This window comes from Pectinophora gossypiella, chromosome 29, assembly GCF_024362695.1.
Source record: "Pectinophora gossypiella chromosome 29, ilPecGoss1.1, whole genome shotgun sequence".
In the NCBI taxonomy this organism is placed as follows: Eukaryota; Metazoa; Arthropoda; class Insecta; order Lepidoptera; family Gelechiidae; genus Pectinophora; species Pectinophora gossypiella.
This window is the reverse complement of record NC_065432.1, coordinates 1619820-1632844: the sequence shown is the minus strand read 5'-3', so window position 1 is coordinate 1632844 and position 13025 is coordinate 1619820. Positions and strand designations below refer to the sequence as shown.

General features: G+C 39.8%; 2 protein-coding genes across 8 annotated transcripts in view; both read right to left on the bottom strand.

Moving 5' to 3' along the window:
* Positions 1 to 587: 587 nt before the first annotated feature.
* LOC126379536 (protein HGH1 homolog) lies at positions 588 to 2502 on the bottom strand. The gene has a single exon (XM_050028328.1). It carries the CDS (start codon positions 2442 to 2444, stop codon positions 1356 to 1358), a length of 1089 nt encoding a protein of 362 aa, XP_049884285.1. The 5' UTR covers positions 2445 to 2502; the 3' UTR covers positions 588 to 1355.
* A 729-nt stretch (positions 2503 to 3231) lies between these two features.
* The window catches only part of LOC126379615 (uncharacterized), a 41296-nt gene continuing 31502 nt past the window's right edge, over positions 3232 to 13025 (bottom strand). For all 7 annotated transcript variants that reach the window (XM_050028440.1, XM_050028444.1, XM_050028443.1 and 4 more), the window contains exons 3-5: positions 12189 to 12332; positions 5943 to 6110; positions 3232 to 5495 (exon numbers count right to left, since the gene is read on the bottom strand). In XM_050028440.1, coding sequence (XP_049884397.1) covers positions 5425 to 5495; positions 5943 to 6110; positions 12189 to 12332 — 383 coding nt within the window. In that variant the 3' untranslated portion in view covers positions 3232 to 5424. The remainder of the gene's footprint in view (positions 5496 to 5942; positions 6111 to 12188; positions 12333 to 13025) is intronic.

Sequence of the window (13025 nt, the reverse complement as noted above, 5' to 3'; positions counted from 1 at the left end):
CCTTAGTGCTTTAGTGTTTAGAGCGTTGGGCTCACTATCTAGCGATCCGGGTGCGATTCCCGATGGAGACATTGTCAAAATCACTTTGTGAGACTGTCCCTTATTTGATAAGGACATTGCACACTTGAATCACCTGATTGTCCAAAAAGGTAACATGAATCCGTGCCTCGGAGGCCACGTTAAGCCATTGGTCCCGGCTATTAGCCATAAAACAGCTCCGCCAACCCGCAGCGGAGCCGCGTAGTGGAGTATATCATACCACTCCGGTTGAATTGAAGGGAGGCCTGTGCCCAGCAGTGGGACGTATCGAGGCTGTTTATGTTATGAATTGGGTTGTGTACGAGGTTCAAGATAAATTATGAAATTCTGATTACTAAATAAAGACATCTAAAAGTAACGAAAAACATTTTCTTTTTTCTATTTAACTTATATATAAGTGCGACATTTTGTCATGTTTTTCTATGACGTCACAGGTTGATTTTTCATACAAATTCCATGGTCATTTCGTGTTTTGACGTTTAGTAAAAAGTAACTGATTTGACTAGTTGGAAACTAGCGTATTATAGGTATAAAATAACACTCAAGAATATTATACAACTTTTTATATTTCAATTATATATTTTTTTCATTTAGAAATAGCAACAGTCAATTCTCATACTTGCTTAGTATTTCTACACATTTATAAAACCTATTCACAGTGACATGTACATAGCAAAGCTATTTACAATAAAAGTTTACTATGGTACCTATATACATACAAACAAAAAACGTGAATTTTGCGACGGAAAATTCAACTTGATTATAACTCTGAATCATCCCAGACAGTATTCGTTACGATGTCACTAACACCTGATATCACACACATAAACTCACCACCAACCCTTAGGATCCTTGCCCAGGGATACGGGCGAAGACCTTAACGGTTGCAGAGGCGGAGTGGCGGAGATGGGAGCCATAGGCACGGCAGTGCAAGACGGTAGGGCAAGTCACAGGGACTGTAACCTGGAACCTGACAGAGGGCAGCAGTAACTGTCAGTACTATTCAGAGGCAGAGGACACGAGTCCTAGTACGGCTTTGAAATAGACTACTCTGGGCGCTGCCACTCGCGTCAGACAGAGCCCTTGGGGCGGAAGCAAAAGGGAAACCACTACCCTATTTTTCCCTAAAAAAGTAGCATGGAGAATGCTACACCAACAAGAGTGGGGATTAATGATGATGAAACTCACCATCATTATTTCTTTTTATTTTGGTGCAATACAGTATACTTGTATTGTATTATGTGGTATTAAAGATGATAATAACCATGTTCCAACAATGTATAAATATGTTTTGTCATCAATATCTACACAACAATCTACGATTCTACAGTTTTAAGATAATCTTCGTCCATTTTTGCAAACTTTTCTTTCATGTCTTCTGGTACATCCACTTGCGACAAGTCTTCAGCCCCGACTTCACATTCTTTTTGTATTAGAATGTCGACTACGTTTTCACAAGCCAATAGTGCTTTCGGGTCCTTCTCCCATTTGTGGTATTCCCGTAGTACATAATAAACTCCATTGTCTCTTAATATCGCTCTACAATGCCTCTTCGAACAAAATTTGTTTAACGTCTCAATGATCATCTTCCTTATATCTGGATCATTATCCCGTTTCTTTTCTTTAGGTAAATATTGTAACGCTATTGGTAACGAATCCATCTCTTCATCTGGGTATTCTTCGTTACCCATTAACGGGTTCAGAAGGTACGATAGTAAGTCTAAATTCGGGTTGAGTAAGAAGTCATGCAGATCTAAATCAAAAGCTAGATTTCTTACTGTTCCAACAGACCCTCCTCTACGTATATTTGACAGCTCATAGTTGCAGAACGGGAGTAACTTGATTAACGGGACATGTGGGTTCTCTTCCGTTAACCATTTCCTTACCCTGTGGTTACAACTCAGGTTGCTAAACATAGGCGCTAGGTACTCTAAATCAGAACCTCTTTTGTTGAAATCTACATTGACAAAAGCATTCAAAATATTATTCAAATGTGGTATAAATGTGTCGATACATACTTCAAGTTCGTCTTCGAGCCTTGTAATGTTTGATAAAATCATGCAGGCGGCATCTACGTCTCTTTTCTGAGGGTTTAAGACATAACCTATGAGCAGTTCGATTATGTTTTTGTGGTTACATGGTTTGTGTTTTAGCACCTCTGTTGCACCTTTAGCAGTTGCAGTGATGTTCACAATGATCAAAAGAGCACTCTTAGCGATCGCCTCAACTTTATCATCTGTTAATTCAATAATAGATTGGATAATTTGATCGTTTCTCAACAGAGTTTGTATGCCGTCTTCTGAGCCCGATAAACCGAGTAAATGGTCCAAAGATATGTGTTTCAAGTCCACACGAGACTCCGGCTTGAGGAATTCCAGCATCTCGTCGAGTGGATCTTGAGCCATTGTTGATTTTAATTGATAATATTCAGAAAACACGGAAACATGTGCGTATTTTCGTTATGTCGAAATGTCGAATGAGTTTTCAGATAACAATGTCAAAAATTTACATTGACAGCTAATCACTCGTTCATTGCTCGTTCATTATTGAATGAATGGATAAGTTGTGTTTTTTAGTCACAAAAAAGAAACGATAGCATAAAACATTTATAATTTTTTATTGGCCTGGCTGGCTTAATTTTCGGGATTTGGCTAAAAGACTTGTTTCCAGGTCATAAATAAACACATGTAGCGACATCTATTATCAACTTCAAGTATTAATTGCGTAAGCGACATCTAGCAGTGAGTAGAAGTACTAATTGGTATAGCGACATCTACCGTTGAGGTTTTGAACTAATCAAACTTGTTAGTTTTCTAAATTAGAAAACAGATGGCGGTAGTGTATTTTGCGTTAGATTTTGTTTAATTTGAAGAGTAAGGTTCGAAGAATTATGGCAAATAATCCATCCACATTTTCATGAAGTTTAAACACTGAAATAAAAATCGAATGACGAAGTAAAGATTTATTTAAATTCTTTAACTACAACATACATTATAAATAACTCTAAGCACTCTTCTAATATTACATGTCAATATAACAAGCTTAGATCAAAAGGTGAACATTTTTCTATTAGTTTGATATGACATAACTACCTACTTTACCAGCCGTGGTAACCTCGTAAAACGGTTTTGCTTTTAAAATCTGTTAATTTGGTAATTAAATAGCCATTTTCAATAACTTTCAACTTATACAAAGATCAGTGCCCTGTTTATAAAAACTTACAAGCCCTGTATTACAATAAATTGTCTTGTACAAATTTTCATTATTACAAGAATGTGTTTATCAAAACTACACGTGTGAATTACATGTCACAAGTGTCAATATTTTATTTCACAAGTATAATTTACACTTACTTACTTGTAGCTTGTGAACGTGTAGACTTGTAAGTTTTGATAAACATGGCACATGTCTATTTCCCGTTGGAGTTTGGAATTTCGCTTAGTTTCAACTTTATTGTGGTACCTATTTCTCGAGAAAACTTACCACGGACGACAAAGTTGGCGTACGGTCACTTTGGTACCATGTCACATTAACTTTTTTGACAAATTGAACTGTAAGTCTCACTAAATGTCAAATATGTTAGTGCGACAGAGTCCTAAAGTGGGTACATTATATTGCTCATGACTGTACCTACCTATTTACTGAAACTACACGATTTAAGTATTATTTATAAGGTATAACAATATCAACTGAGGTATTATATCTTTTGCATTAAATTTCCAATGTGTAGGTACCAACAAATAGCGCAATCAATAAAGAAAAAAAGTTATTTATTTATGTAAAAGTATAAGAGTTCCGTTTTACGTTTTGAGGTTAGGAACCCTAAAAATCATCTAGGGTAGTTATTTAAATATATTATCAAGTCATATTAATAAGTAAAATTAAATTGAATTAGTGTGTGTGTTTATTTAATCTAATTCTACTGCATGTTAAATTGTATTTTTTTAATGTATTGGTCAATATATTCTAAAGGTAAGCCATTCTCAACTTAAGCTTCCAAACTACTTACCTAAATTCGTTTAGCCATTGATACTCTTTATGTAAATCTACTTATAAATATGAAAATTTATGTGCTTGGCTGTTACTAAATGCACACCCTGGACACTTCATACAAACAACCTCGTTTTACACAGACACTACACATTGACGTTATCGTACACGCGCATCTGTGTGTGTGACGTCTGACGCCATACGATTTAAGACTAAAGTAAGACCGAGGGGTGAGGTAAACTTAGCTCAGACGCTGGTAGGGAGCGGAGAGTTGCCGTTCTATACGTAGTATTATTCCTTATTCTAGGCTAAAAGTTAGGACGGCTAAAAGCATTATAATTTCATAATTTGATAATTATATCTATGTTTTAAGTTTACGCGGTTATTATCATAATTAAAACACATAATAACGGGTTCTTACCGCGTTTAAATCAGGGATATGTCATCCCGTGATCGTGGCACTTGCAACAGTGTCGAAATATCGGGAGTCCCATATCGCCCTGATTTAGACACGGTAAGAACCCGTTATTATGTGTTTAATTATATTCTTAATAAAATTTACTTAATAAATTTTATTATTAAATAAAATAAATAGACGGTGCATCTTATTGTTACAAACATTTAAAATATGTACAATCACAATTCTCTGGACGAATTTCGTTCACATAGGCACAAGTTCAGTGTTACCTACTTAGAAAATACCTACGTAAATTATAATGATCTCGTCAAGAAGTCGTCATATAAAAAGAAAAATAAACCTGATTATTAAAATAAAATTAAAACGAATTTGTTCTGAATTAGGAACGCATTAACTAAAATTAAGTTGGCAAGTAAGTACTTAATTTCTTTGACTTTAACGGCCCCTGTGGTGCAATACGTGAGAGTTGGGTTCCCGATGCGGAGGTCCTGCGTTCGAATCCCCGTCAGACGCACCACAAAAATCACTTTGGAAATTGCAGGCTGATCATCTGATTGTCCGAAAGTAAGATGATCCGTGCTTCGGAAGGCACGCTAAGCCGTTGGTCCCGGTTACTATTTACTGATGTAAATGAGTGATCGTTACATGAGCCATGACAGGGGCCTTTGCCCAATAATAACCCTGACACCAGGGTTGATGAGGTTGGTTACCTATTTAACTACCTGACTGTGGTTTACGGGTTGTTGACAGAAAAATAAAACCAGTTCGTTAAACAAAACTCTTTTTAGACGTGATTTAGCCGCTTTAACTACTTGGCCGGACTAATGGGGAGCGCTGAGGGATCTCACCCGGTAAGAAATTTAAAAGACAACAGGCCTGAGGGTGCCCAGTTGGGCGCGAACCTCGGCTCCTAATCCAGAACAAAGCATATGTTATACTAAACTTAAACTTACAAGGACCTACAAAAGCTGGTGGACTTAGTATACTAGCTTCTTTATGCAGGACACCACGACGATGGCGAATAGAGATGTCTTCAAAATGTCTGCATCTGCGAGGAGAAAGACAGCCCTGCCTTAATACAAAATGAAAACCTGTATTCTAATATGGTTACTCCATCCTTAACTAAACGGCCTCCGCGGTCCAGTGGTTGAGCGTTCCGCGAGATCCAGAGGTTTCAGGTTCGAATTCCGATGGAAACATATCACAAAAATGAGGACATTACAGGGCTGATCGGATTGTCCGAAAGTAACATGATCCGTGCTTCGGAAGGCACGTTAAGCCGTTGGTCCCGGTTACTAATTACTGATGTAAGTACGTAGTCGTTACATGAGGCATGTCAGGGGCCTATGGCGCCTCAATAATAACCCTGACACCAGGGTTGATGGGGTTGGTAATCCACCTTACAACCCACACGATAGAAGATTGTAGTTTTTAAAATACTTATCCGAAAACTGTTTAGCCAAATACGCGGTCACCACTTGGCCGGAGTACTCACCGTTGCACGTGTGCTCCTTCTCCTTGTATCCGTTCTCGCTGTCGCAGAGACAGATCCGGTCTTGTGGTGTGTACACGCGCAGGTGTGGAGTCGAGAACGTGATGTTCGGCTGCAGGCAGATGAGACCCTCGTTGCATTCATCACTGTTGCTACAGATATGGTACAGGTCTGGAAAAATAAAGAAAAAAATGTAATATACCCGAACATATAGTGTCCCAGACCTACGGGGTATAACGTAGAACTCTTGCCCAGGGGTAGCAGAGGCGAAAATTGGAGCCATCGTTTCGACAATGCAGGACGGAAGGGGCAAGTCGCAGGGACTGTAACCTGGAACCTGACAGAGCGCAGCAGTAACTGCCACTATTCAGAGGAGGAGGACAGGAGTCCTAGTACGGCTTTGAAATAGACTGCTCTGGGCGCCATCCCACTCGCGTCAGACAGAGTACTGCGGGGCAGAAGGCAAAAAGGTATTTTTGCCTAAAAAGTAGCATGGAGAATGCTACGCCGACAAGAGCGTGGCTCTTAAATTAGTGATGAATAATATACCATTCCCGCGAGGTTGGAAATGTTTGAGATGTGGTGTTGGCGAAGGATGGAGGGTATAAGCTGGACTGAAATGGTGTCAAATGAAAAAATGCTGGAAAGAGTTGAAGAAAGAAGAAATGTAACAGAAACTTTAGAGAACCGGAAGGGAAATATTATTAACCACCTGATACGACACGATTCATTTATAAAGAACATCATAGAAGGAAACCTTGAAGAAAAGAGAGGAAGGGGTAGACCTAGGAGAACATTTATGAAACAAATGAAAGAGAAGGTGCAGGTCGTGTCGTATCGGGAGGTGAAGGATTTGGCAGAGAGAAGAGAGGAATGGCGATTACTGCACCGACAAGAGCGCAGCTCTAAAGAGAGAGAGATACCATCCCCGATGCGGACCCCTCCAGGGTGGTCGACGATTCATTCATCGGTTATCGCTATCGGCCCACTAGGGTCGATACAATCTTTCAAAGACAATACTGTCAGAAGACGCCCTGAGCCGAGGTTCGCGCTAAAATTTTGTACCGGGTGAGAGCCCTCAGCGCCCCCATTTATCCGGCCATTTGCGGCAAATCTACAATAAGTCACGTCAAGTTTACATAACTACATAATACTTTTTTTAATAAGTCCCACTATCGTGTAACCACAGTGAAACAATCTCAACTCAACCACAGAAATAATATAGCATCCGTACATGAACCTTGGAAATTAATAGCGTGGCGAGAAATAATTGCCAGATCAAATAATACGATAACTTAGTAATTTGTGCTGTGAGTTGGAACCTCACAAAACTCATGGTACTTATAAGAAAACCAGGTAAGTATGCTCAATCTTTTTTTTTCCTTTTGCCCATTTGAGGGTCAGGCTAAGATCATAAGACCATGCTGCCTAAATATGCTCAATCCTATGACAAGCCGCTATTGCTAGCCCATTGATGACGTAAGTGTTACCATTAAATTGGTATCTCCAACATTCCAAGGACGAATTTTATTATTGAAAATTAAGAGAATTACTGATTAAGTAATGTATTTAATTACTATTATTTGTCACATATATAAAAATCATTAAAACTGTAAGTAAATCTTTTACTAAAAGTTCAAAATTGCCTTGCAATGTAAATTAAAAATATTGGTCGTGGGTAATTTATTTTTTACGAAATGGCAACACAGGTGGGATGACGTCAGCTGGGTTAAGCTTGAAATTTTAGCTGTCACTTTTGAGCTATGTAGGGATTTGGTCACAATAGAACTTGCTAAGTCGCAGTGGCTATTCGGACTAAATCAGTTCGAGCTCTCTGTAATACATTATAATAATAAGTAGTTCCCTGCAACCTACTGTTATGATCTTCATGATATGGGCTATAAACTGTTACAAATAACACTAGTATTACAGTTGTGCTGGTATACATTAATAGTTATCTGTATGTTTGTTTCAATTATTCCTGCATTAATATAATAATTGAATGTACAAATACCTAGTTATAAATATATTGTTATACTTATTGTAAATTATTTTAACTTCAATTACTCGTATTAGTAACTCGCTCTGTAAACGTATCCTCTCGTTTGACGTGAGATGTCAACTGTCAACTCGAGGATTCGCAGTCTGTGGTTAGCGCCAAAACGTACGGCTTTGTTACTGATAATGTTAAAATTATATTTCTATTTAATAAAAGATTTACTTGTTATACTAATATAAAGTTATTATTTATACGACAAATCCCTTCCCTGAGTTGTAGTCTTACACTACAATCAACAAAGGTCTTAAAAGCCTGCCCAAGTCATTACGCCAGGCATGCCGTGTATGCACTACTTCCTTCCCGGTAATGCGAGTGCAATATTTTGTATTTCCTGGTAATTTGTAACCGACTACACATTAGGTGTTGTGAAATGACCAGTCATTGGCGCCATTTTGAATTTCAGTTTTTTAGGTTAGTATTTTTTTAGACGGAGGACAGGAGTCCTGTTACGGCTTTGAAATAGACTACTCTGGGCGCTATCTCACTCGCATCAGACAGAGTACTGCGGGGCGCAAGGCAAGAGGGAAACCACTGCTCTATTTTTCCCTAAAAAAAGTACCATGGGGAATGCTATGCCTACAAGAGCATAATCAACATCTTCCTAGCATTATCCCGTTTCTCACAGGGTCCGCTTACCTAACCTGAAGATTAGATAGGTCCGGTTTTTTACAGAAGCGACTGCTTGTCTACACCGACAAGACCGTGGCTCTTAAATTAATCATGATGATTAACATAATTAGGCAATTTTAGTTAGGCATATCTTTTTTTTGACGTGTCTTATTGTAGATTTGCCGCAGATGGCATTCATTACTTGGCAGAACAAATGGGGAGCGCTAAGGGCTCTCACTCGGTACACAATTTAAGACAACGGGCCTGAGGATGCCCAGTTGTGCGCGAACCTCGGCTCAGGGCGTCGTCTGAGAGGAAAAATATTTGAAAGAATTAATCAACCCTAGTGGGTCGATAGCGATAAGCGCTGAATGAAATCGTCGACCATGTCGGCGGGTCGGTATCGGGGTTCTGAAGTGTTTGGTGTCGCGACCTGATTGGGCATACCTTAAACCTAAACTTGGAACCTAATTTTAGTATTTTTCTAACTCTCATAAATTCCATTAAGTTGGTCATTACGTTGCGACAAAGTATTTTACTTTGAACAATTATGTTCGAGCTACAATTAAAAGTTGTTTAAGTACACCAAAATTAAGTGTGAAAGTTGAGTGTATGTTTTCTGTGTGTGTGTTAGTTAATTGTAGTGTACACCTACATTTTTCGTTTGACGGCGAATATAAAAAGTAAGTTAGTAAAAGTACATACATACATACATAAACTCACGCCCGTAATCCCTAATGGGGTGGGCAGAGCCACAAGTAATCAAATACAACTTGCAGCCACTGTTGATACGAATTCCAAAGATGGATATGATGAACCTTATGGTGATAAGGGATCAGCCTATCGCCCATAACATTAGTCCATCATGTTAGAGGACACAATCCCTCTGTCGGTTTTTACGACATGCCCGGGAAGAGAAGCAGCTGAACGTGTTCTATGTAGTAAAAGTAAACTAAGTAAAATAGTTATTTCCTCTACTAATAACATTGTTCTTATACTAATTTACAATTATTTTATAACATGAACATTAATAATATTTGTAGAGGCTGGAGTCTAAACTAGGATACCCTGTGTTATAGGTCTCCAGGCCTCCACCTCCAGGAATACGGTCATTAATATTGTTATCAATAGTGCAATACAAAGAAAGTTAATAGAAAACGACTACGTCACTATGAAATACCACAGATCATTAATAATCGTACTAAACCTTTTCTAAGGACATCTCCAATTTGGTCATCGTAAGTCCTTCTCAGTTTTCCTCTGCCAGCCCTACTATCAACTTTCGCTTTATATACCGCTTTCGCAATTGTATTATCCTTCATCCGCTCTACGCGTCCTTATGTGACGTTTTTAATAAATTCCTCGTCTTATTAAGGCGTTCACTTTATAACTTTCGTTTTTGTTTTTTTTTGTCACCACTTGCAATCGGCCCGACGACCATAAGCAGGTCTGTTCCTTCATTTCATCAGTCGGGTGTGGAGCATATGGATTCATCAATCTTAACACTCCTTACTAGAAGCCAATTGCACAATAGGCTAGTTTCCAACTAGTCAAATCAGTTACTTTTTACTAAACGTCAAAACACGAAATTACTATGGAATTTGTATGAAAAAGCACACTGTGACGTCATAGAAAAACGTGCCAAAATGTCGGACTTATTATTACGTTTTTCTTGATTAAAATTCATAAATAAGTTTAATAGAAAAAAGAAAATGTTTTTCGTTAGTTTTAGATGTGTCTTTATTTAGTAATCAGAATTTCATAATTTATCTTGAACCTAGTACACGACCCAATTGCAGGATCTGGTGTCTTTTAAGCCGTGACCTGGTCACTGTATAACTGAAAATCAAATATCAAGCATACACGTGCATTGTTATATTTCGTTAAACAAATTGGAATTTATGGCAAGAAAAAAAATGTATCCCTCATATGAGTTTCAAAGTCATTGCGTCATATGTGGTTCATAAACAGTGAACGTGTTATGTCGCCAATCTTGCCACTTCTGTCTCCTTTCCCTGCCTCCCTACCGTTCTATGCGGATATTAAGTACTAGCGACCCGCCCCGGCTTCGCTCGGGTGCAATGCTGAGGAAAAAATAAATAATTTACTACATCACATTAAAAACCTCAAAAATAACCGTATTTCTCCACTATTTAATGGATTTTATTAAACATATAAACCTTCCTCTTGAATGACTATCTATTAAAAAAAACCGCATCAAAATCCGTTGCGTAGTTTTAAAGATGTAAGCTTACATAGGGAGGAGCTCGGTGGCGCAGCGGTAAACGCGCTCGGTCTGCGATTGTTGAAGTTAAGCAACTTTCGCAAAGGCCGGTCATAGGATGGGTGACCACAAAAAAACAAAGTTTTCATCTCGAGCTCCTCCGTGCTTCGGAAGGCACGTTAAGCCATTGGTCCCGGCTGCATTAGCAGTCGTTAATGACCATCAATCCGCACTGGGCCCGCGTGGTGGTTTAAGGCCCGATCTCCCTATCCATCCATAGGGAAGGCCCGTGCCCCAGCAGTGGGGACGTTAATGCGCTGGTGATGATGAAGCGTACATAGAGATGTAGGGACAGAAAAAGCGACTTTGTTTTATACTATGTAGTGATTCTATAGCAAGAGAAATACAGTCTTTATATATTCGTTGTAACCTTGGCGCCTTCATTAGTAGTCGGAATCACGGCATATGGCACTTACAGGCTCGACGTCATTCTGCTTGTCACGCTACTATGAAACGAGAAATAAATACTACACGGGTGTACGCGAAGCCTGCTCGTCAGAACCCCGATACCGACCCCGCCGGCGTGGTCAATCCCCATTCAACTCAGACACTTAATTTTGTAGCTCTAACATAATTTTCAGTTCAAAGTAAAATACTTTGTCGCAACGTAATGTCCAACGTAAATGAATTTAATAGGGCCAGAAATACTAAAATTAGGTTCCAAGTTTAGGTTTAACGTATGCCTAAGCTTTAGAGGCGGCCAATCAGCTCGCGACACCAAACACTTCAGAACCCCGATACCGACCCCGCCGGCGTGGTCGACGATTTCCCTCATTCAGCGCTTATCGCTATCGACATAGCAGGGTCGATTAATTCTTTCAAATATTTTCCCTCTCAGACGACGCCCTGAGCCGAGGTTCGCGCCCAACTGGGCACCCTCAGATCTGTTGTCTTAAACGTTGTACAGTCATGAGCAATATAATGTACCAACTTTAGGTCTCTATCGCACTAACATATTTGACATTTAGTAAGACTTACAGTTCAATTTGTCAAAAAAGTTAATGTGACATGGTACCAAAGTGTATACATATTAATGCTCGTGACCGTACCGGGTGAGAGCTCAGCGCTTTCCATCTGTCCGGCCAAGTAGTTAATGCCATCTGCGGCAAATCTACGATAAGTCACGTCAAAAAAAGTTTTTTTAGCCGTTTGACGTCTGTCGTATGTAGATAGCATTCGTGTCGTTTATTGGGCGAAGCGCTCAATATAATTCGCGGCGAGCGCGGCGCGGTTGTCATGCAGACCCGGCTGGTCTTTTTATATCGTGGTAATAACAAAGGAGATAGAAGATACTCACTCTTGGTCTGCGCGTTTTCGCACTGTCCATTGACGGGTGGCAGGTTGTCTCCACACAGACACCTGGTTGTGGCGTCGTAATGGGTCCTCACACAAGATGTTCCGCTGATCCCAGCACATTCTGCTTGCCGCTGGCATTGTCGAGCTGGAAATATACAGACCAGTTGGAGATACATAACATAAACATAAATAGCCTGTATACGTCCCACTGCTGGGCACAGGCCTCCTCTCAATCAACCGGAGAGGGTATGGAGCATACTCCACGACGCTGCTCCACTGCGGGTTGGTGGAGGTGTTTTTACGGCTTATAGATGGGACCAACGGCTTAACGTACCCTCCGAAGCACGGAATCAACTTACTTTTACGGACAATCAGGTGATTCAAGCCTGAAAAGTCCTTATCAAACAAAGGACAGTCTCACAAAGTGATTTCGACAATGTCCCCATCGGGAATCGAACCCGGACCTCCAGATCGTGAGCCTTACGCTCTTACCACTAGACCACGGAGACGGTGGCTGCTGAAGTTAGAGATACCACGAGAAATAACACAAGTCCAAGACGACTTCTGACTGGTCGGCAGCAATAGCTGCCATTGGCTCTGTGGTCCAGTTGAGCGTTGGTCTCACGATCCGGAGGCCCCGGGTTCGAATCGGGGACATATCACAAAAATCACTTTGTAATCCCTAGTTTGGTTAGGACATTATCTGATCACCTGATCGTCCGAAAGTAAGATGATCCGTGCTTCGGAAGACACGTTAAGCTGTTGGTCCCGGTTACTATTCTACTAATAATGTATGTAGTCATTACGATATCCCGGACGTCAGCCTGTACGAGATTAG

What these genes read in the sequence shown, in the direction of transcription:
- LOC126379536 (XM_050028328.1), bottom strand. Translation starts at nt 2,444, where the DNA reads ATGGCTCAAGATCCACTCGACGAGATGCTGGAATTCCTCAAGCCGGAG.